At 47.6% G+C, this 25,335-nt stretch overlaps 1 protein-coding gene across 1 annotated transcript in view; it reads left to right on the top strand.

The window, feature by feature from the left end:
• Positions 1-25,335, top strand: part of COL22A1 (collagen type XXII alpha 1 chain) — a 302,778-nt gene that overhangs the window by 220,892 nt on the left and 56,551 nt on the right. The window contains exons 27-34 of the mRNA XM_034763665.1: positions 6,032-6,085; positions 6,551-6,595; positions 9,347-9,409; positions 10,395-10,448; positions 18,329-18,370; positions 20,348-20,380; positions 24,349-24,402; positions 24,745-24,798. Of these exons, the coding sequence (XP_034619556.1) occupies positions 6,032-6,085; positions 6,551-6,595; positions 9,347-9,409; positions 10,395-10,448; positions 18,329-18,370; positions 20,348-20,380; positions 24,349-24,402; positions 24,745-24,798 (399 nt within the window). The remainder of the gene's footprint in view (positions 1-6,031; positions 6,086-6,550; positions 6,596-9,346; positions 9,410-10,394; positions 10,449-18,328; positions 18,371-20,347; positions 20,381-24,348; positions 24,403-24,744; positions 24,799-25,335) is intronic.

Genomic DNA, 25,335 nt, shown 5'->3' with positions numbered 1-25,335 from the left:
CAGCCTAGGACCCCAGGGCTGTACCATCCTGTCCTGGCCAGAAGCCTGACCAGTGTAAGTTTATTACCCAGTCCACCTCTCCCTCTATGTTGAGAGGATATGCACCCGCTTTTATACACTGAACAGATTTCCCAAGCACTTCAACCAAAACACACTGTTTAAGGTAAAATATAAAACAGATTTATTAACTACAGAAAGGTACATTTTAAGTGATTATAAGTAGTAAGCATATAGATCAAAGTTGGTTACCTAAGAAATAAAAGTAAAATCGCAATCTGAGTTCTATAAACTAGACAGGATTTGAATCAAGCAATGTCTCACCCCGATGATACGGTTCTTTCATACACAAGCTGGGATTGTCCTCTCCAGCCTGGAACCACCTCCCCAGTTCAGTCTTTGTTCTCCAGACTTGTTTCCAGGTGTTGAGTTTTGGGGGGCGATAGGCCAAGTGATGATGTTACTTCCCTTTTGTATAGTTTCTTCCAGCTTGCTGGAAAGATCCTTCGCTATGACGTGAGTCAAGCAGTCTCCATTGTCTACATGCTATCTCTGAGACGTCTTCATTGTATACAGCTCCTAGGATAGTCATTGTGAGTGTGGACTCCTTTAACAGGCCATCAGCATGTCTGGCTCCTCCATTGTTGCACCCAAGAGGCTGATTTTGGGTGTTCCCAATCTCACAACATATTTCAGTAACACACACATAGCAAAACATAGCAAATGTGGCAGGCGACCAGCTTGTCTTAACAGAGAAATCTTCGGTGAGTTTAAACACAAAAAGGAAGCTTACAAGAAGTGGAAACTTGAACAGATGACTAGGGAGGAGTATAAAAATATTGCTCAAGCATGCAGGGATGTAATCAGAAAGGCCAGTTGGAGTTGCAGCTAGCAAGGGATGTGAAGGGTAACAAGAAGGGTTTCTACAGGTATGTTAGCAACAAGAAAAAGGTCAGGGAAAATGTGGGACCCTGACTGAATGGAGAAGGCAACCTAGTGACAGATGATGAGGAAAAAGCTGAAGTACTCAATGATTTTTGTGCCTCGGTCTTCACAGACAAGGGCAGCTCCCAGACTGCTGCACTGGGCAGCACGGTATGCGGAGGAGGTAAGCAACCCTCACTGGTGAAAGAACAGGTTAAGGACTACTTAGAAAAGCTGGACATACACAAGTCCATGGGGCCGGATGCACTGCACCCGAGGGTGCTGAGGGCTGATGTGACTGCAGAGCTATTGGCCATTATCTTTCAAAATTTGTGGTGATCAGGGGAGGTCCCAGATGATTGGAAAAAGGCAAATATAGTGCCCATCTTTAAAAAAAGGAAGAATGAGAATCTGGGGATCTACAGACCGATCAGCCTCACCTCAGTTCCTGGAAAAATCATGGAGCAGGTCCTCAAGGAATCCATTTTGAAGCACTTGGAGGAGAGGAAGGTAATCAGGAACAGGCAACATTAATCCACCAAGGGCAAGTCATGCCTGACCAACCTGATTGCCTTCTATGATGAGAGAACTGGCTGTGTGGTTATGGGGAAAGCGGTGGACGAGATATAACTTGACTTTAGCAAAGCTTTTGATATGGTCTCCCACAGTATTCATACCAGCAAGTTAAAGAAGTATGGATTGGATGAATGGACTATAAGGTGGATAGAAAGCTGGCTAGATCGTTGGGCTCAACGGGTAGTGATCAATGGCTCGATGTCTAGTTGGCAGCCGGTATCAAGCAGAGTGCCCCAGGGGTCGGTCCTGGGGCCAGTTTTGTTCAACATCTTCATTAATTATCTGGATGATTGGATGGATTGCACCCTCATAGATTCACAGATGACACTAAATTGGGGGAGAGGTAGATATGCTGGAGGGTAGGGATAGGGTCCAGAGTGACCTAGACAAATTGGAGGATTGGGCCAAAAGAAATCTGATGAGATTCAACAAGGACAAGGATTCAACAAGGACAAGTGCTGATTCCTGCAATGCTACAAGCTGGGGACCGACTGGCTAAGTGGCAGTTCTGCAGAAAAGGACCTGGGAATTACAGTGAATGAGAAGCTGGATATGAGTCAACAGTGAGCCCTTGTTGCCAAGGAAGCTAACTACATATTGGGCTTCATTAGTAAGAGCATTGCCAGCAAATTAAGGGAAGTGATTATTCTCCTCTATTCAACAGAGGGTCCTGTGGCACCTTTGAGACTAACAGAAGTATAGGGAGCATAAGCTTTCGTGGGTAAGAACCTCACTTCTTCAGATGCAAGGACCCTCTGTTGCTTTTTACAGATTCAGACTAACACAGCTACCCCTCTGATACTCTCCTCTATTCGGCACTGGTGAGGCCACATCTGGAGTATTGCATCCATTTTTTGGGCCCCCCACTACAGAAAGGATGTGGACAAATTGGAGAGAGTCCAGTGGAGGGCAACAAAAATGATTAGGGGGCTGGGACACATGATTTATGAGGAAAGGCTGAGGGAACTGGGCTTATTTAGTCTGCAGAAGAGAAGAGTGAGGGGGGATTTGATAGCAGCCTTCATCTACCTGAAGGGGAGTTCCAAAGAGGCTGGAGCCTGGCTGTTCTCAGAGGTGGCAGATGACAGAACAAGGAGCAATGGTCTCGAGTTGCAGTGGGGGAGGTCTAGGTTGGATATTAGGAAAAAAAACTATTTCACCAGGAGGGTGGTGAAGCACTGGAATGGGTTATCTAGGGAGGTGATGGAATCTCCATCCTTAGAGATTTTTAAGGCCCATGATTGGTCCTGCTTTGAGCAGGGGGTTGGACTAGATGACCTCCTGAGCTCTCTTCCAACCCTAATCTTCTACGATTCTATAAAAAAGGCATAACGTCCCATACAATGAGAGCACATACAATCCAACAGGATATTAATGTTCAACAGATCAAGCCTTTTAAAATGATACCTCACAAGCCATACTTTGTACAAAACGTATCATAATTATATGGCAGTGGTGAATATGGGGGTTCCAGGGTGGTGCTTTGAAGCACAGAGTGCCATAGTCCCACGAACAGCAGGAGAGGGAGTGACTTTCTCATCCCCTCTCCTTAATCCAAATGCCTCCTTCTACTGTTTGCTGGCAAAGAAGTGGCTGCCGAACTGCTAGGTACAGTTACAGCCTTGCCAGATGCCACGGGCGGATTGTATCTCAGTACCAGTGCCATGCCCAAGGTGAGTTCAGACTCTCTTCTCAGGGCACAATTATTCAACCACTCAAAGCCCACGAGTAACACCCAACAAATGTGGGCTGAAGTCCCCACAGATTTTTCCCTTGCCTGTCCCAGCCACTGGAAAGAGAACACATCCTTCCTTTAAATCTCCTGCTGGATCACGTGACAGGCAGGGAACCCTGAACCCTGTCCTGGCTGTGGTACCCTCTCACAGGAATTAAGTGCAACAGGAACCAAACACAATAACTCATAGACTCATAGACTCTAAGGTCAGAAGGGACCATTATGATCATCTGGTCTGACCCCCTGCATGCTGCAGGCCACAAAACCGTCCCTACCCTTCCCTTGACTCTGCTGATGAAGTCCCCAAATCCTGTGTCTTGGTGACTTCAATTGGCAGAGAACCCTCCTGCTAGCGATCCCTGCCCCATGCTGCGGAGGAAGGTGAAAAACCTCCAGGGCCTCAGCCAATCTACCCTGGAGGAAAATTCCTTCCCGACCCCAAATATGGTGATCAGTAAGACCCCGAGCATGTAGGCAAGAGTCTCCAGCCTGACCCTTGTTAGCCATTATACTATTTACCTGCTATTGCTTGGTATTCCTCAGCTAATATGTTTTACCATTAAACCATTCCCTCCATAAACTTATCTAATTTAATCTTAAAACCAGACAGGTCCCTCGCCCCCACCGTTTCCCTCGGAAGGCCGTTCCAATATTTCACCCCTCTGACGGTCAGAAACCTTCGTCTAATTTCAAGCCTGAACTTCCCCACGGCCAGTTTATATCCATTCGTTCTCGTGTCCACATTAGTACTAAGCTGGAATAATTCCTCTCCCTCCCTGGTATTTATCCCTCTGATATATTTAAAGAGAGCAATCATATCCCCCCTCAGCCTTCGTTTTGTCAGACTAAACAACCCGAGCTCCTCTAGTCTCCTTTCATACGACAGGCTTTCCATTCCTCTGATCATCCTAGTGGCCCTTCTCTGCACCCGTTCCAATTTGAGTTCATCTTTTTTAAACATGGGAGACCAGAACTGCACACAGTACTCCAAATGAGGTCTCACCAGCGCCTTATACAATGGAAGCAGCACCTCCTTATCCCTACTAGATATACCTCGCCTAATGCATCCCAAGACCGCATTGGCTTTTTTCACCGCCACGTCACATTGTCGACTCATAGTCATCCTCCGGTCTACAAGAACCCCTAGGTCCTTCTCCTCTTCCGTTACTTCTAACCAATGCGTCCCCAGCTTGTAACTAAAATTGTTGTTAGTCATCCCTAAATGCATCACCTTACACTTTTCACTATTAAATTTCATCCTATTTCTGATACTCCAATTCACAAGCTCATTCAAGTCTCCCTGCAGAATATCCCTATCCTCCTCCGAATTGGCAACGCCTCCCACCTTCGTATTGCTCAAAATGATAGATTTAAAAACCAGCATCCTTCCCTACATGGCTATCCAGGCGGAGAAGAGGTGTGTGTCCTGCCTTAATGGGAGAAGTGTCCTCACTTGAGCCACCATCAATACTTACTGGAGCATTAAGGAAAAGGGCTCTGTTATGGTTCTAAGCAGCTGTGCTTCTCCAATGGAATTAGGTGGCAGCATTATGAATGGTGAAGCCAGGAGAAAACTTGAACTGCGGGTGGCAGTTCCTATACCTCTTCTGCTGCAGCTGCCAGCCTGTGTTAAAGGACTAGAAAACCTGCCTTAGGTCTGGTCTATACTACCCGCCTGAATCGGCGGGTAGAAATCGACCTCTCGGGGATCGATTTGTCGCGTCCCGTTGGGACGCGACAATCGATCCCCGAATCGGCGCTCTAACTCCACCAGCGGAGGTGGGAGTAAGCGCCGCCGACAAAAAGCGGCAGAAGTCGATTTTGCCGCCATCCTCACAACGGGGTAAGTCGGCTGCAATACGTCGAATTCAGCTACGCTATTCACGTAGCTGAATTTGCGTATCTTAAATCGACTCCCCGCTGTAGTGTAGATGTACCCTAACAGTGATAGACTCAAGGAGCTCCATCTATTTAGCTTAACACAGAGAAGGTTAAGGGACGACTTAGTCACAGTCTATAAGTACCTTCATGGGGAACAAATATTTAATAACACGCTCTTCAGGCTAGCAGAAAAAGGCTATAACACAGTCCAATGGCTGGAAGTTGAAGCTAGAGAAATTCAGACTGGAAGAAAGGAGCACAGTTGCCAAGTTTCACACGGTAAATAAGCACCCCGACTTTCACAATCAGCCAAAAATCAAGCTAATCCCATTTCAAAACAAGGCCAAAACGAGCCAATCCCTAAGAACCCCAACACTCTATGTGACTAGATCCCCCCGGCCTGCAGTCTGGGACTGTGGTGGGCCCGCTGTGCACCCCAGACTCTCTCCCCACTCCTTGCCCCTGATTGCCCCCCTTTGTCCCTACTTGCTGGGAGCTGATAAAAAAAAGAAGCTACAAGCCAAACAAGCAACAACCTACAAGCCAAAGACTAGCCAACAAGCAACTCACAAGCCAATTAAGCAAAAACAAGCCCAATTTCTGCTTTTTTTCCATGGCATGTCTGGTAAAGAGTGAATTTTTGATGAACTACTCTTGTACAATGGCTTGAGGTTGTTCATGGAAGGAATTTGGCTCCATGTTATTCCAGAATGGAATCTAATGAGCTTTGGGGTTTTGTATACAAATTTTTCAAGAGTGGACAAGGCATCTCAGGAAACAAACAAAGCATGTGTCCGCACACCCACACACAGAGTTACTGGCGATCTGAACCACCTGGCTCCCCGCTCAGACTGTTGTCGCACATTTACTGCACCCGTGGAGAGTTGTTCTGTTAACCTCCATTTGTGTTCCTTACAGGGAGAACAAGGAGAAAGGGGACAGGAAGGTTTTCCTGGGAAAGCTGGTCCCAAGGTAAGGAATTCCAATTTACTGAGCTCTCTGTAAGCATGAATCGAATCTGCCAGAGGACGATTCTGATTTTATTTATATCCGTGTAAGCAGGGGGAGCCCTGCTGACGTGGATGGCCTTACATTTGGGTAACACTGGTGTAAGGGAAAGGAGAAGTAGGTCCGTGTCCCTTTGTGCACAGTGGATTCTGTCACAAGGTTCCATCATACGTAGACATGGACCCAACTAGGACTCAGGATCTGACACTGACCTTTTAGGAGGTTTGCTCTGGCGTATTAGATCCTGCTGCTCCCTGTGGGCCACCTAGGGGGACCCATTTCTAGATGTGGGTTGGAGAGGGAGGAAGGAACTCCTGTGAGACATCTGTTTTGCTGTATGGTGATATGGGGTGTAACATCATGATTAAAAGGCAGTGTTAAGGGGCATTGGTTCCCTGTAATACTAAAGCTGTGCTTTTGTCTTTCCAGGGTGAGAGAGGAGATCACGGCTCACCTGGTCTAGCCGGTGAGAAGGTGAGCAGGCAAAATTGTCTTAGCAATAAGGCCACCTGCCAAAGCAGTGCATCGGAACCAGACATGGGACTAAATTCTTCAATGAATAACTAGATCCAATGACATTGGTTTGACTCTGACTGAAGGCTGAATTAGCAGTGTTTGGAATGATCAGGTTTATGGTCAGGTAGAACGTGGGGGAAGTGCTGATTAAATGAGGATAAAGCCGAACTGCCTGGGCACCCCGGACAATCTGATCTCGTGCGTGGTGAACAGAGAGAAGGAAAGCAAAGAGGCCTAGGCAGATGCACCTGGTCTCCTGGGCACACAGCATCAGTCCAGCATGCTGGTGGGACTTCTGAGAGACAGGGGTCTCCGTATAACCATACAATGCCGGGGGGAGAGTTGCCACCGTCTCTCCAAATGCTACTTGCCAGGAAAAGTGCCCCACATGACAGGTCTCTTGTGGAACATAGAGGCAGCAAAGTTATTGAGCTCCCGGTATCCTGTGGCTTCTGGCTGCTCCTGCTAGCAGCTGAGTGGCCCCCCGCCTAGGAGCTGGACCTGCTGGCCGCTTCCAGGGCGCAGCATGGAGCCAGGACAGGTAGGGACTAGCCTGCCTTAGCTCCGCAGCACCGCCAACCAGACTTTTACCGGTCCAGTTGGCAGTGCTGACCAGAGCCGCCGGCGTCTCTTTTCGACTGGGTGTTCTGGTCGAAAACAAGACACCTGGTCACGCTAGCCTTGGGCATAGACATAGTTTGACTTCTATTTTGGGGGGGGGCAGGGACCAGTGGGGCTTGAGCCACCTCCGCAAGGCCGGGGTCCAGGAAGGCAGCGCCACCTCCACTCCCGACTCACCTCAGCAGGCCACCTAGCCTGTCTGGGGGTGGGGGGAGGGGGAGGTTTCAACCAAAAATTATAACTCAAAAGTGGGGGGCTCAGCTCAAAAAGTTTGAAAACAGCTCTTAGGGTGCAGGGAGGGGTATCTAGGGGCTGTGTGCAGACAGGGTAGCACAGAGTATAGGGAGGGGGTAGGTGGGACTGTGTGGCAGGGGGTAGCTCAGGATGCAGGAAGGGCGTAACTCAGGGTGTAGGGAGAGGGATACTAGGGGCTGTGTGCTGGCAGGGGTGACTCAGGGTGTAGGGAGAGGGGTATTGGAGGCTGTGTGCTGAGAGGGGTAGCTCAGGGCATAGGGAGAGGGGTATTGGAGGCTGTGTGCTGAGAGGGGTAGCTCAGGGTGCAGGGAGAGGGATACTAGGGGCTGTGTGCTGGCAGCGGTAGCTCAGGGCGGTAGCTCAGGGTGCAGGGAGAGGGGTAGCTGTGTGCTGGCAGGGGTAGCTCATTATGCAGGGAGGGAAGTATCTGGGGCTGTGTGCAGGGAGGAGGTACCTGGGGCTGTGTGCAGGCAGGGGTAGCTCCGGGAGTAGGGAAGGGGTAGCTCCGGTTGTAGGGAGAGGGATATTAGGGGCTGTGTGCTGGGAGGACTCCCCTGCGGTGCCCCTGTTCCCGGAGGGGTCTGCCAGCCACGGAGCCGGGTCTCCCCACCTGTGCGGCTCTTACCGGCTGCCTCTGCGGGAGCAAAGGGGGGTGGGGAGCTGAGGAGCAGCTTCAACCCGGGGCACCAGCAGGAGAGGAGGGAACACTGTGGCCGCCTGCTCCATGGCACCAGCCAGAGCGGCAGCTGCCCCACACAGTCTGGTGTAACAGCAAAAACAGCAGCCGGCACATTTCCCCACCAATACAGTTACCTACTGAGCCTGCTCAGTACAACCTAGACAGGAAATTCTTCTGCCAGGGAGTTGTTTGTGCCACTATAGTGGCTCAGGTGTCCCGCCTCCAACCTGGCCAGGGGGTGGGGAGAGGAGATGGTGGGGGGAGGTGTGGAGCTGCCCCCGGGACTGCCGTGCTCTTGCGCTGCAGTTTGGGGGCAGGGCAATTCCCTCCATGTCCCCAACTCTGCCTGTGGGCTCAGGGCTTCTGCCCCATAGAGAGCACCAGGGCTCGGGGATTCAGCCCAGCTTCAGCCCCGCAGGGAGCGCTGGGGAATGGGGCTTCTGCCCCGTGCCTCCCACCATCAGCCCCCTGGGGGGAGCAGCAGGGATCGGGGCTTCAGCTGCAGGACCCCTTGAAAGGTCTCGCGGACCTCCAGGGGGCCACCGACCCCCAGTTGAGAACCGCTGGCCTAGGTAATACTTAGTCCTGCCATGAGTGCAGGGGACTGGACTAGATGACCTCTGGAGGTCCCTTCAAGACTTATGATTCTATGATTTTTTCCCCATTACTCTAATGGGAGTTAGATTGTGCTTGACGAGACTGTGGAACAGTCTCCCACTGGAGAAACTTAGTGCAGGTCATTGAATTCTATACTGAGCCATGGCTGGGAATTGACTTTAGGGGACAATCGGGCACTCACTGGGGTGGGCAAGAGGGACCAGGCGGCCTAACGGGTCTCTTACATCTCTGCCTCCTCTGACTCTGTGGTCGAGAAAGGGACAGAGGGAAGAGCTCTATGGTGGAGACAAACCCAGGGAAAGGAGGGGTCAGACACAGACAATTCCATGCACCTGGTGTCCCAGCCCAAATCCTGCTTCCAAGTACGAGGGGGTCTAACATGTTTCTAGCACAGTTTCCTCCCTGATTAACTGATTATTTATTATTCATTTTATTTTATTATTCCCAAAAATTCAACAAAAATCCAGGCAGCCGAGTTTGCTGGGCAGGCTGTACATGTTCCTCGGGTTTCATAGACTACCCTTTCTCTCTTTCAGGGTGAAGCAGGCCTTCCTGGTCCCCAGGGGTTACCTGGGAAGAGAGGAGAAAAGGGAGATCAGGTGAGTGACTTTGAGATGTTGCTTAGTTTGACTGGGGCCATTGGAAGTTCTTCCCACCTGGTGTGATCTTTGTGGTGAAGAGCTGAGCAGCCCCCAGAAAGCAAACCAGCACCCCCCCATTAACACAGAATGCCCAGTGAGCTCTCCTTGTCTCAAGCTAGGGGCCAACAGGTCAATGTATATGCAGGAGTTAGATTAACACAGAAGGTCATGGCTGATTTCATAATGCTTGAGAGGTAGCAGGAGCAATGCCCTATGAAGAGGAAATGCGGTAGAATTTTCAAAAGCACCTACGTGATTTAGGAACACGTCCCACTGAAAATCAATGGGATTTGTGCTCCTAAATCACTGTTGCTTTAAAAATCCAGCCCATAGTCTTTATAGATGGTTATGTGTATGCATATAGGGCCTGAGCCAATCTCCAATGAAATCAATGGGAATCTTTCCATTGGTTTCATTGGCTATTGGATTCCATAGATGTATGCGTTGCTATGTGTATTTTATATATTAATGTAGCCCTGTTTCAAACAGTTAACTACGCCAGACTACATTAGTGTGCACTAGGGAATGTTTAGTGTGCGCCAGCAGGGTCCACACGGGCCAGTTAATGTGTAACGCGCTGGTGCACCCTAGAATTTACACCCCTCTGGTAGGGTCACTCTGTGTTGTTGGTCACCCTACTGCTCTCCGGTTCCCAAAAGAAAAATAACAAATGATTATTTTCTGCAGGTGTTTCAAGCAACATCACTTTTACTTGCAAGTTAGGTTAGGGTTCTTGTTTTCTTTTCCGTAAACTAAAGTGTAAACTGTCAGCTTTGGATAATAGTGTTACTTTTGTGAATTACTCAAGATGTTACCCTTTGATTTAACTGCTAGCGCTGCATCTGGGAAGACAGGTAAGATCAAACAATAGTATAAAATATTATAGCAGCGTGGTAATGGTGCAGTAGCTATGGTTGATTCAGGGTGTTTTGTTTGTTCCTAGGGTGAAAAAGGAAGAGCTGGACTCACTGGACTCAAAGGTGAAAGAGGTGAAAAGGTGAGTCACAGAAGGTAGCAGATGCCTAAATAAGAAAGGAAGAAGGAGAACAAAGGATGGAGGGTAGAACTGTGGTTCAGCAGAAACAGGGTGAGCTACAGAGTCAATGGAACAATGGAAATGGCTAGTAGCGCGGACAGACTTCTTATGAGGAGAGAATGACACAATTATTGGACCAAATTCTGTTGATGAGAGAGACGCGCTTTCAAGCCAGAGAGAGCTCTTCCTCTAGGTGACTTCCTACTCAGAGTGTCACCACTAAATACAAGGTGGAACAGATTGTTTAGCATAAGTACTTAGCACATATTGGAAGGGATCATTCAAGGTAGAGGGGCCCATTAACACCTCTGCAGTCATAGGGCAAAAAGAGGAGGGTGTCTGGGTTACAGATTATTGTAATAAACCATAAATCCAGTGTCTCTGGTCAGTCCATGATTTCTAGTGTCTAGAGGAGTAATGAACTTCAGCTCCCAGGCCTAAAAATCATGGACTGACCAGAGACACTGGATTTATGGTTTATTAAAACAATCTGTAACCCACTAACCCCCTCTTTTTGTCCTATGACTGCAGAGGTGTTAGCGGGCTACTCTACCGTGAATGGGCTCCTACAATATGTTCCAACTACTTATGCTCAACAATCTGTTCCACCTTGCATTTTTGCTGCGACGCTGGGAGTACCTTTCCCAGACCAGAAGAAGAGCTCTGTGCGGCTCAAAAGCTTGTCTCTCTCGCCAACAGAAGTTGGTCCAATAAAAGATATTGCCTCTCCCACCTTGTCTCTCTACTATCCTGGGACCGACATGACTACAACTACACTATGTGTTTAGGGCTCTTCAGTTGAGAAACCAGAAAAAAGGAGTGGATGAAACAAAGTCGTGTGTGGGACACAGATGTGCAGTGGGGCACTCCTATTTGTACTCTGGTCATTCAAAGAAAAGGCAGATATTTGAGGAAACTGGAAGGCGACAAGTTGAAAACTGATACAAGGAATTTTTTTTAAAATGCGGCAGGCAAACTGTGGAACTCATAGCCACAAGATATTATTGAGCTCAAGAACTTAGTAGGATTCAAAAAGACTCTAACGTTATGACAATGGTAATTTTAGCTAACGAGAACATCCAAAGTTACAGTAGACAAGGCTTATCGTATGAAAGCAGATTAAAAGAGCTGGGCTTGTTTAACCTAGGAAAATGAAGGCTGAGAAGGGATCTGATTGCTCTCGATAAATACAAAAGGGGGTAAACACCAGGGAGGGAGACGAACTGTTTAAGCTAAAGGACAGTGTTGGCACAAGAACAAATAGGTATAATCAGGGTCGGCTCCAGGCATGAGAAGAGAAATCACGTGCCTGGGGCGGCACATTGTAAGGGGCGGCATTCCGGCCAATCTTGGGGTGGCACATTCCGGCCGCCCTGCCGTGTTCTTTTTTTTTTTTTTTTTTCTTTGGCAGCCCGGTCCGCAGCTCCGGAGCCCCCGGCCGGCTCCCCACGCTCCACCAGTCCCAGCCCCAGCCTGCAGGGGCACGGACCCTGGCCTGGGGGGGCAGGAACTAGAGATCCCCACCGCTCACCATGCCGCCGGGCTCCCCGGGACGCGCCAGGCCCCACCGCCTGCACCGGCCTCCGCCTCCCACGCCGCTCTGAGCCTGGCCCAGCTGAGCTGCCTTTAAGGAGCGGCTGAGCCAGCACCTCCTGCAGCCCCTGAGGGTGCCGCCTGCCTGGCCGGGAGAGGTACCCCAAGGCCGGAGGGGGGAGCCCCTCTTTCCCGGCTGCAGCCCCTGGCTGCTCTCGGGAGGAGGGAGCGGGTAGACACTGCCCTTCACCCCCCTGCGAGCCACCTTGACCGCCCTCCACACACTCCCTGCGGCTGCCGTTTTTTGTTTTTGTTTTGCTTCGGCAGTCCGACCCCTCTTTTTTTTTTTCGCTTGGGGCAGCAAAAAAGCTAGAGCCATCCCTCGGTATAATCTGGCCAGGGCTGTCCTTAGGCATACGCAGCATACATGGCTGCGTAGGGCACCAGAAAATTTGGGGGACCCCTGGGTCTTAGTGTCCACCCTAGGGTGACCAGATGTCCCGATTTTATAGGGACTGTCCTGATATTTGGGTTTTTTTCTTATATAGGCTCCTATTACCCCCCACCCCATCCCGATTTTTCACACTTATACTGTCTGGTCACCCTAGTCCACCCTTCCCTTTCTTCCTATCCCTGTTCTGACTCTTCCTGCAGACTCCCACACCTGGCTGCTGCAGCCTGGTGAGTCTTCCTCCAGAGGGGATCTATAACTTAAAAGTGAAAAAGCCTCTAACCTGCCAGACCTATTAGCACAACATTGAAACTGTTAAAGAGCTATTCAAGGGGTAATGCTGCCATTTAACAGGCATTTGCCAACCCCCAAGTATATACTATCAGTTTCTGAATTTACTGACAAAAACAGTGGTGCATGACTGTAATATATACTTAGAACATGTTAGTCTACAGGACCTTAGTTTAAAATTTGCTTTAAAAATATTTCATTAGTGTGTTGGTGAAGAGTATAAAATCACATCTCTAAAAAATCCTTGCATAGATTTTTAGATGCACAATCTGAGTATTCATCTTTAGCCTTAAATGCTTGGATCTTCAGACATATAGTTTTTTAAATAAATCCTTCAAAATACCATCCTTATCTAAGATACACATTTTAATTTTAATTACTATAGTACAGAAAATTTGCTTCCAAAGTCTTCCTGTCCATCTCTTTCTCCCTTCACCCCCCTGTTGAAGAGAGCCCTTAAAGGGACAAAAAGAAGAACAGGAGTACTTGTGGCACCTTAGAGACTAACAAATTTATTAGAGCATAAGCTTTCGTGGACTACAGCCCACTTCTTCGGATGCATATAGAATGGAACATATATTGAGGAGATATATATACATACATACAGAGAGCATAAACAGGTGGGAGTTGTCTTACCAACTCTGAGAGGCCAATTAATTAAGAGAAAAAAAACTTTTGAAGTGATAATCAAGCTAGCCCAGTACAGACAGTGTGATAATAAGTGTGAGAGTACTTACAAGGGGAGATAGAGTCAATGTTTGTAATGGCTCAGCCCCGATGCCGAACGTCGCCGGGAGGATCCTCTGCTGGCCGGCGAGCTTCGCCGAGAGGGTCCCCTGCTGGCCGGGGGGGTCACGGCGCCTTCGGTATTTGCTGGGCTCCTCCCCACCCTTCCCCTAGGCATAGGAAGGAGGGGTCTTGGGAAGCCCTCAGCAGCCGGCTGACCACTCCCAGCTGGGACAGACACTGGTGCCTGCGCTGCGTTTGCCAGGCTGCTTCCCTGAGACACAGGGATCAGTTTATTCGCGCGATCTTCCGCCTCCAGCCGGGCAATGAGCTGTTTTTTGGTGAGCCTCCCAATGCACAGCCCCCTCTGCTTGCACAGCTCCACCAGGTCGCTCTTAAGCCGCTTGGCATACATCTTCCTGCTGGCCACTCACCGGCCTGTGTGCTCACAGCTCCCCACAGTTCCCAGGGGGCCCCCTAGTGTGCCAGCCCTTCTCGAGGTCACCACCTTTCTGCCAGGGTTGAGCTGCAGACTCCTCCGCCCCTGGGACCACTTGCTGCGATCCCCCCGGGGGACCCTGTTACTGCAAAAGTTCTTCTTGCTGGTTACACACTCCCAGGGGTAATAACCGTTTTTCTCTCACTCTTCAGCACGCCTGGTCTCCGTCAATCCCCCTTTGTTTTACTGCTCCCCAGTCACTTACTGCAGGAAGCGCCGTTCACGGGGTGCAGTAGATCCCACCTCTGCCACCAGTTGTCACGGAGTATTGGGGGACTCAGGGCCCTGCACCCCCGGCTTCCTGCGATTCACCATGACTTTCAGCCAGCCAGTAAAGCAGAAGGTTTATTTGGATGACAGGAATACAGTCCAAGACAGGTCTTGCAGGCACAGACAACAGGATACCTCTCAGTTAGGTCCAGCTTGGGGTCCCAGGGCATCCCAGCCCACCCCCCTTTGGGGGGTCAGAGCCATCTCTGCCTCCCAGCCATCTCTCCAGCTCGCTTCCCACACTCTCTTCCAGCGACCCCTCCCACAGCCTTTGTTCAGTTTCCCGGGCTAAGGAGTCACCTGGCCTTCAACCCCTTCCTGGGTTCTCATGTTACACATTCAGGTATGCGCCCTCGGGCCATCTCCCATCCTCCAATGCAGATTATCCCAGCCACACTCCCCTGTCAGCATTCACAGACCACAGTGAGAACAGGCCCAGTTCGTCACATCTCCCCCCTTCGAGACCGAACTGAGCAGGGTCACTTTAGCCAGTGACCCGGGGAAGTTCGAACCTACCCCCGTTCCCATGGATGCCCCCGCATCCCTCCCATTCCTTGGTGGGAATTACACCAGGAATAAGGACTGGGAATGGCTGAGCCATTACAAACATTGACTCGATCTCCCCTTGTAAGTACTCTCACACTTATTATCACACTGTCTGTACTGGGCTAGCTTGATTATCACTTCAAAAGTTTTTTTTCTCTTAATTAATTGGCCTCTCAGAGTTGGTAAGACAACTCCCACCTGTTTATGCTCTCTGTATGTGTGTATATATATCTCCTCAATATATGTTCCATTCTATATGCATCCGAAGAAGTGGGCTGTAGTCCACGAAAGCTTATGCTCTAATAAATTTGTTAGTCTCTAAGGTGCCACAAGTATTCCTGTTCTTCTTTTTGCGGATACAGACTAACACGGCTGTTACTCTGAAACCTTAAAGGGACAAATCCCCTTTCCTTCCAGATAGCTGGACAAATTAGTTTCCCTTTCTTTACTTCTGACTATTTGATTAACTAGTTTTAAGAAAACCCTTCAGCAAAATCAATATCTCAGTAAGATATAAAATCCTTTGTTATGCCTAAAATCTTTGGAAACATTTTTTTAAGTTGGTGAATGTCTATTGTTATGGAGATCACACACAGTAAATTAGTGTTCCCTTTTTCTAAAAGCCATGAACATTGTTATGAATACAGTAAACCTCGGTGACTGATTAATTTAAAATAATGTCTTTGTTTCTGTGAGTTAAATATGTAGTGATCTGGAATTATTACTTTATGATGGCTTAAGAATACATTTAAAATATAAGATCAGCTTAGAAATACTGATTAAGAAAAAATAAACCAGAGAAGAGCTGCATCATGTATTCCATAATATTTAATGTTGTATTCAGCAGGACAGCTGACTTGCCTTTACTACAAAGTTTTTGCAGATAAATCTCTGACACACTTCAGGGTATATCAAAAAACCTGTGACTGACATTTTTTATTCCCACGTTTAGTGCTTTTAATTAGGTCCCTTCTGCATGTCCAGTCTTCACCAGCTGGCCTGCAGTGGAAAACATGCTCCATTTTCTTTAGAAAAAAAATTACAGAAGAGTGGATTTTTCAAATGTCATTTGCTTCATTTGGGTTCAGGGATTTGGCTGGAAGGGTTGAGCAGGGAGGGGGAGGGAAGAGAGGATGGAGACAGTGGGGAGAGGACGTGGCCTGGGTGGAGTGGGGGCAGGGCCTCGGGCAGCGTATGGGTGAGGCCACAGGCAGAAAAGATGGACCGGGGAGCTAGCCTCCCCAAGCGGCAGCTTCACCCACTGCCCATGACAGCAGGTAAGAGCAGATGGCTCCCGCACACCCAGAGTACACTGCAGTCTCCTTAGACAGGGGTTGTATTCACAGAGCCGAATGTGCCGGTGCCGCGCATTCTGCGTGAGGGAGAGGGTACCTGGATCTCTGTGGGGAACTGTGACTCTCCGCCTCCATGAGGCAGCCCGACCGGCTCGGTACCCTTTGCTGCCTCATCCCTTCCCCTGCAGGCTGCAAGCCCGTGCTGCCATCGGGCACAGGGGCACCAGTTTAACAATACTATGTAGAGCCCCATAAATCCTAAGGACGGCCCTGAATCTGGCCATGAGCAAATTCAGGCTGGAAGTTAGATGTAAGTTTCTAACTGTCAGAGGAGTGAGGTTCTGGAACAGCCTCCCAATAGGAGGGGTGTATGTGTGTGTGTGTGTGGGGGGGGGGGGGGAACAGCTTAGTTAGTTTTAAGAGAGAGAAGGACACATGTATAAGTGGGATTCAATGATCGGGTTGCTTGTGATGGTGGGGTTAGGGTGTGGGAGCCCTAGGGGCCCCTTCAGGTTCAGGTCTGATGGTCCCTAAATCTCATGCTTCAGGTCTTCAGCCAGTCACCTGCAGGAGTCAGGAAGGGATTGTTTCCTCCCAGTGTTTTTGGATTTGGGGTTTTTTTTTGGGTCTCCTTCCTCTGAAGCATCAGAGGTGGCTGCAGCTAGAAATGAGACACTGGATGGAGTGGGCTGGTGCATTCTTTCTTTCAGGTGTATGCCTGGCTGTTTTTTACTTACATGCTCAGGGTCTAACTGGTTGCCATACGTGGGGTCAAGAATGCATTTTCCCTTAGGTCAGATTGGCAGTGACCTTGGGAGTTTTTCACCTTTCTGTGCAGCATGTGGGTGCGGGTCGTTTGCCAGGATCATCTGGGTATCTTACTTAATCAGTTCCCTGCCACTGGGAGGGTCTTGGGCACTGGTGCATGTGGGTTTTGGTTTTGGTCCTGATGTACTTATTTTAAGCTCATTACGGATCACGAGCAAGATAAGTCGGAATGATCTATGTTAATTTTTGAATGCAGTATGTTAGCTATATGACTTTTGGAATGTGTACTGTGGCTAGGTGGTTATAGTTAATAGCAGGCTGCTGAGAAACTAGCAGGAAGGTAAGAACAATGGATCCAGATAAGATGTGGTCATTAGGTCAGGAGGTGATGGAATGAGACCTGAGTTGTTAGTTGTGAAGTTGGTACAGTGCAGGCCTCAGCTAAAGTAACTCAGCTGTTTTGTCAAATGGGGATCAAGCAGATAAGGTCATGCAGGATGGGTCTAAAACAGTGAGTTCTTCCTAAGCTGTCAGGGAAATGGTAAGGCCTTGTCTACTATAACTCAGTATGTTCTCATTATCTAAAATTATCATCGTCATAATGTCCAAGTCTTTTTGAATCCTACTAAGTTCTTGGCCTCAATAATATCATGTGGCAATGAGTTCTACAGGTTAATTGTGTGCTGCATTAAACATTTCCTTGTACCCAGGTAGGACAGACAGATGTATAGGCCTTTTATTGCTTTAAAATCCTTTTCTTTTTGCATGCTGCCTTCCCACTCTAAAGATTAAGAAATTAGCACAGATCAGCCCCACATCTTTATAGGGAGTCTTTCCGTAGATTTCAGTGGGCTATGGATCAGTCCCTATGCTCAGCCTTGTGAGAAACTAAAATTTCGATGTGGCACTGCAGTGGCTTTACAGATTCGAAATCATTTGGGTTTTGGCTCAGTACAAAAATGTTTTTAGAAAGTTCAGATTTTCTACAAACATTGGAAATTTTCCACAAAACGGAGATGTTTTCCACAAAAACTTGCATTTAGTCGAAACCCCAATTTTTCATTGAAATACAGTTCAGGCAGAACTTTTTTGTGCACCCCTACCCTTAAAGTGTGAATTATTCTTAGTACTGCTACCAGTCTTACAACCAGACCTCAAAACACGGTGGATAGGCACCTGTGGGACAAAAGGGGCAGCCAAGCAGACAGCTTTCATATGTCAAACTGCACAACAGTAAGAGGGGAAGTTTTGGCCATGGACAGTGGGGCAAAATCCATCTGTCAGCAAAAGTGCCATGGGATGTATAACATCCACTCCAAGCTGCCAGGACCTCCTTTGAGTAGGTCTCTTGTGGTTCAACCATGTCTCACAGCTGTACGTGTTGTAGAATTGTAGTTGTGCTGAGATTTACTCTGCTGTCTTCCTATTCCTTAAATAACCCTCCTCTCCCTTGCTTCTTTAGGGTGACGTGGGTCCTGCTGGTCCCCCCGGTTTACCTGGAACAGTAAGTAATGCTGCATCCCGGGTGCTAACACGGAGTTGATGTACAGAGGAATAGGTGGCAGTTTCATCTTCCACACAGACCTCCCAAGCTCAGGGCCTCGCAAGTTATGCATTTCTTTGCAGAAACACCAGGAACTATTTATTTAGCCCTGGTATAACTCCATTAGTTTCCATGGAGCTATCTCGTGGATGCAATTGGTCCAATAGTTCTTAAGAGATTGGTATGTGTGTATCCTGTCATTGCCTTTCTATGCATGCATACTCCCTCATACAGTAGCATCAGTTTGACAGGGTTTCTGCATCTCTTCCTTTCAGTGGTATGTATAGTAGGTGTAGGGGCTGGGGCAAGTGTGTGTGTTTGTGCCCACACAAGGGTGGAGAAAGGGAGTAAATGTGTTTACATGCTACAAGTTTATTGCATGGATCCTAAAGGATCCTTTTAGACCCAGCAAGATGTTCCAGTCCAGGATTTCCAGGTGACTTCCCAAAGAAACCAGTTTATTTTCAGAATGGATCCTATGGGAAACTGAGCAGATCTTGCAGGTAGCATTCCACCTGAGTCTCATTAGCCGACACGCCGTGCTCATGGAAATAGCAGGGGGAATCCTAGACTGGATTACGCTGCCTCACCAGCATGGATTTAGGGCAGTGCTTCTGGCTCGGGGAGAATTCAAATCCAGGGCCCTTGCAGCCCTCCAGAACCTTTGTGAGAGAGGCTGCAGCAGATACGGCACCATCTTGTGTGGCTGACCCAGGAGACCTGCATACACTAGGAGCCCATCGTGAAACAATGGAATTAGTTTGGGTTCAAATTTGGGTCCAACGAACCACCAAATTAGACCATGTCCACCTCACAAACCCTGCCTGGCAATAGGAAAGCACCAAGGAACCTCCATTTACCTCTTTTAAAATGTGGGAACATGAGTATACTCTGAAATACAAGTTAACTAAAGGCCATGAAACCAAAGTCCATGGAATATAACTATAACCCCCATCACCCGCTCCAGCAAAACCTGACCAATCATCCTGCCCTGAGTGTTAGCAATGCACCTGCCCCAACAATGGTAGAGGTAGTACCAGAGTTACAGGCCCTCCAAGGAAAATGTCTGAGATTTGCATCTAGTGGCTGTTAGCAAGAGCTGATTGCAGCTGCCTTGCTGGCGTATGGACAGACAGACCTCTTGGATAGCTAAGACCCAAGCCATGTAGACCTTCATAAGTCTGTAACAAAACCTTGAACAGGAAGATGCAGGCTGCAGAACTCTGCTGTGATGCACTCCCAATGGTGAAACCTTCCAAGCAGGCTTCCTCGTTCTGTATCAATGGCAACTTCCACATGACCATCGGGGTAGCCCATGTACATCGCAGGGCGATAATCCAGTCACAAAGGCCTGGGCCTGGTCGACAGCTGAGGGAAATGGTCCCAAATGCAGCACCACGTGCATAGGAATGAAGAAGGCTCTTCTGAACGCTGACATCTCTTGGGGAATCTGTAAGGAGGAGAAGTGTAGCCATCCTTAGTGATCCCAGGGTGCAAGACAATAGACCACGCTCAACCATGGCGTGAGCAAAGCACAGCTCCTATCGGTTTCAATGGAAGTTGCTTATACTAGCCCCAGATTTGGTCCAAAGGGGAAAGTTTAATGAGACAAGAGATGGGATCAAGTGTAAAATGCAGATCCAGATTTCAAAGCTGTTTGAAGCTGGGATTTTGCTTCATTATTGCTACAGAGTTCCTGTGAAAAGTTGGGATTCATATTTCAAATACCCCAACAAAGTTCTGGCACATTTTGGATCTTTTCTTTCTGAAGAACACTGTGTTAGATGAAAGGACCTGCCAACTGAGAGGGAGGGAATCTGTACTGACAGAGAGAATGAAATCCACAAGTGATTAACCTTCTAGGAAAATCACTTTGAAGGGTCTCTTTTGTGAATGTGCTTCTACTAACTTTTTCATTTTTTTGGGTTTTCTTTCCAGACAGCCCTGTTTACCCCACACCCTCAGCTTCCTGTAAGTAATGTATCTAATAAAGATGGTCTCTAATTTATCACCATTTAACTTTGATAGATAAAAATCACCTTGGAATTTTACATGTAATTTAAATACTTTGTACAAAAGAGCTCAGCTTGAGTCTGGCTATAGGCAAGGTCAGCACTATGCCCAGTCACCATAAAAATGCAGCCGTTGTCCTAGCAACAGCAGCATCCAGACTAACTTTGGTCGGGATGCAGCTGCATTCTGTCCCATCCCTGCAAGATGGTGAGTGCTCCCAGATTACATGAGGTCTTAGTGTTCTGCTCTGGTCCTGTGTCACCCTTACTTTGCACAAATGTAGATAACTGCATAAGTTGCAATGCAGCAGAGAGTTAAGTGCGTAGAGTTTAAGTGACTGTGTTGGCACAGGGGTGTAACCCAGTAGTGAGCTGGTGCTACAAAACCTCCTTTGTGGATTGGCATGTGAGTTGTTACAGCTCTTACCTACAGAACGTTAGCTTAAGCTCAGGCGTTTAGCTCTGTAGGTCCCTGGTTCAAACCCTGGTGCGTTGGCCAAGAGGACTGGGGCATTGTGTGTGCTCTAAAGGCATAAGATTCAGGAGGAAGTTAGAAGTTGCCAGGCATCCTGCAGGATACTTTCTGCTGCCTCTCTCACAGTGATGGGGAACCAGTTACAGAGAATACTAGATCTCAGCAGCAGCAGTCCTCTGTTTACTTATACGTTGTTCCCTGTTAGTTAAATACGTTTACCTAAATGCTGCTCAGTTATCACTGAAATACGGTGACAAGTTCAAGTGGGTTTGGGTCTGTAGCTAACCATAATGGGCTGAGTTATGCCTTCAGGGCCCAGCCCTCTGTCCGGGAGCTGTGCAGAACTACATTTATGGAAGAGCAGCTCTGAAGGGAATTCCCTACAGAAGGTACAGTGTGCACCCACTCAATGCCCCGTCTTCTCTTCCTCTCTTTGAGAAGTCTTGCATTCTGGGGGCGCTGGAGTTGTGACTCTGGTCATGTCTTGCATAAACCAGGAGGGTAGTAGGCCTCCCTGCAGTCTGTCCCACCCTCTTGCACAATCCCAGAGTCGTGGGGCGCAAGCAGGCCCACTCTGTGTCTTGCCCCCTTTTTTTCAGTGGGGCGGAAGTTAAAAAAAAAGGAAAAGAAAACAGCGAGAGGTAGTTGCTCAGGGGGCTGGCAATGGGGGCTGCTAGTTCCAATCCAGCCGCTTGTTATAATCCAATCCAGCTGTGAATCATAACCGCCTCATTTCTGTACATTGAGCTGTGTGAAATGAGAGGGCGGATTAAGATCAGTTGCCATGGACAGGGGTCCATATAGCATGTAGCACTCTCTGGCAGCATTTACAGTCTCACCAGATTGGCCATGTGTTCAGCTAATTTGGAGGGACCCTTTAGGCGGTCCCATCCGATCAGGATTGAGGCAAGGTAATTTGCCTTGCTTGTATTCTACTTGTTTTTTGGCTATTGAATGACTTTAGGGACAGATTTTTTAAGGGTATAAAGATGCCTAACTCCAAATATCTTTAAAAATCTGTCCACAAGCCTGGAGGCTGATCAGTATGGCACTAACGTTCAACTGAAACGTAAACACAGAAACAAAAAGTAGGAAAAAAGACTATTAAATGAGCTGCCTCCTTAGACTATTGAGTGATTACTTCTTCTTGCAGCCTTGGTTTCCATGGGAATATCTGTTTATATTTACAGTTATTAAGAGCATCCATCTCTTTGACCTTGTTAAAGTGTGTCTACACTTTGGGTATTTTCATCACTCAGAAGGATTTCAAAAAGTGTACTAGTTTGAATTACAATTATACCAGTACACCCAAAGTGCAACTGCAATATTTGGATGACGTAAATTTATTAAACCAGTTTGCGCTGCGTCGTCATTTTTCTGTAGGCCATTAGATGGCATCAGAGACTGTTTGAATAGGATCTGTGTTAACTTGAGTTCAATTATTTATTGCAAATAATAATTATTGCAAATTCAGACTTTTTTGGTTGGAAAATCCTTTGCAAACAGACTTTGAATTTCACAAATCTGTTGCTAGTGGAAATGATTTGGAAAACAGATCTTGTGAATGATGAAGAACTATATGAACTCTTTGTTTTGAGTAGTCCTGGTGTCTGATGGGAAGCCTAAGTCACATGCATGTGACTTAGGCTTCCCATCAGACTGGATAACTGAAAGATTTTATACAATGATGTAACCACAAAAAAAGTTTGAATGCTCTTTCCTGAATACATATGTTCACATACAAATTTGGAATTTCATATGTGGCCTGGTCTTGCACCATTAGAATCGTCAGTGGAAGCAGGATCACACCCATAGAGACAACTAAGGGGAGATATAACTGAGGTCTGTACAGTCATGACTGGTGTAGGGAGGGTAGACAAGGAAGTGTTGTTTACTACTTCTCATAACACAAGAACTAGGGGTCACCAAATGAAATTAATAGGCAGCAGGTTTAAAACAAATAAAAGGAAGTATTTCTTCACACAATGCACAGTCAACCTGTGGAACTCCTTGCCAGAGGATGTTGTGAAGGCCAAGACCATAACAGGGTTCAAAAAAGAACTAGATAAATTCATGGAGGATAGGACCATCAATGGGTATTAGCCAGGATGGGCAGGAATGGTGTCCCTAGCCTCTGTTTGCCAGAAGCTGTGAATGAGCGACAGAGAATGGATCACTTGACGATTAAATGTTCTGTTCATTCCCTCTGTCGCACCTGGCACTGGCCAGTGTCGGAAGACAGGATACTCGGCTGGATGGACCCTTGGTCTGACCTAATAGGGCTGTTCTTATGTTCTTATAGAGGACAGCCATTTCTCCAGTAACTCTATGCCATTCACTTAAATGCATCCAAATACCATGAATGCATCCATACTGATTGGCTTTTCAGAATTCAAAGTAAAGGTGAATTCCTGCTGCATGGTATTCCACCAGCATGAACATATGGGGATGTTATAAAGAGGAAGGACAGCAGTAAATTAATCCCAGTGGTCAGTAACAATAGCGTACAAAATAATGTGCTGATGTTGCAGCAAGGAGGAGAAACTCTGTGAACACAAGAAGTTAATGGGACCCATGGCCAAGAGCAGCTATAGAATCCACATCACTGGTGATACCCAAGTCTAGCCCATGTTCACCCATCTTTTAGAGACAGGATAGGAATAATGACACTAGTCCGATAATCCTCCAGGCAGATGGAATAGATCATTGATCAACAGTTATCGCTGATGTCTCATTTCAGATTATCTGGACAATAAATGTACACCAGAGAGAATATTCTTTCCCCCGAATTTACCAAGTTGTAACATTATTTTATGATGGCAGATTATATGTAAACATTATCTACGAGGGAGAGTAACCATCTTTTTACTTGAAAATATATTTGGGATCGGCTTAGCAAGACAAGTGCTTTTTCACAGGGAATATACTGAGCCATAGCCACTAACAACTCCTCCACCCCGCAAAAAAATCTCTCTTCTGGGACAGAAGGAAGGTGATTGTTCATATTTTCAACATGAGTCCTCTAGATCTAGATACCAAGCAGAAGTGGCAATGGTAGCAGTTTAGCTGAAGAAGATTCTTTCTCTCATTCATTTGGCCTTGTTCCAAAGCGTATTTCATTCGTTGGAGGGTCTTAACCTCAGTGGCCACTGAATCAGGCGCTTTATAAAGATGGAGTCTGTGGCCATATTCTGATAACCCTAATGGGATTAGGGTTATCTGCTTTCAGGTAAAGAGGTGGGTTCAAAGTTCAATTCAGCTCATAGTCACTTCAGATGAAAAATCCATTCAGTATTCAATGTGGAATAAGAGATCCTTAACATCAGCCCTCTATATGGAATGTGGTCAAAAGCCTCTGTCAAAGAACAAAGCTGTCTGACTTTTATCAGCCTCACCGACGAGATAACTTGAATTTATTTTTCACTCTTTATCCTCGTATTGCTTTGTGACAGGGAGAAACTGGGCCAAAGGGAGAGAAAGGAGATCGAGGAAACAGCGGGGAACCCGTAAGTGCACGACAGTATTCCTTCAGAAATGGCTGTGAGCCTCTCCCTGCCCCCTAGCTAACAGAGCATGGGTGGGTGTCATATTCCCTTTGGCAGGGGCCCTGACCCTCTGCTACACAAGTAGTGACCTGGTGATAAGCAGAGGGCTGGTGGGGAGTTCTAGGTAGGGTTTTGCTGATGTTTATATGGGCATCGTCTCCATCATGTCGGAAATGAACCCGACCTGTTGCTAACCCTGGACATATAAAATCCTTCCCTTCCCCAGAGTGGGGAAAAATGAGCCAAACCAATATGTGCCAAGGAGAATAAATGAGTTGTTTCCCACCTCTCCTTCCTTTGCAGGGACTGCCTGGTGTCCCAGGTGAAATGGGGCTGCCAGGACCTCCAGGACCACAGGTAAGCAACATTGACTCCCCTCCCTGGAATGACCAGATAGGTAAGCGGTGCTGATGGGTGTAGATCACTCCACACAGTCCCTCCCCCCGGATGCTGAAGGTCTGATTCCCCTCTCACACTGCTGTAACTCCATTGACCTCTGTGGCATTAGGTATCCCTCATTAACCCCAGTGCAAAGGAGAAGAAAGTCGAGCCCTAAGTGTGACATGCTATCTCTACACTGCTCTGCAAGCAGGACCTCTGAGACAGCTCTCCCAAGGCATGTCTGCCAAGAGCTTCTGCTGCCCCACGGGGCTAACGAATGAGTGATTGTGATTACAGCGCATGAGCAAGGAATTCCAGGGCAGTGTTCAGATTCAAGACACTTTCTGAATTCTCCTTGGGTTTTGTGAAATGGGTACATAGTTTTAGTCCAATTGCCACTGAAAAAATTGTCTGAACGGCAAAAAACACCATTGCAAGTGAGCTCTGATCATCGCTCCTGTTGACCATCTCATCAGAAAGGGCAAAGAGCGAATGGGCACCGAGGTACCACTC

This window comes from Trachemys scripta, chromosome 2 (genome assembly GCF_013100865.1).
Source record: "Trachemys scripta elegans isolate TJP31775 chromosome 2, CAS_Tse_1.0, whole genome shotgun sequence".
Lineage (NCBI taxonomy): Eukaryota > Metazoa > Chordata > Testudines > Emydidae > Trachemys > Trachemys scripta.
Note: the sequence above shows the minus strand (reverse complement) of the source record. Positions and strands in the feature narration are given on the sequence as shown.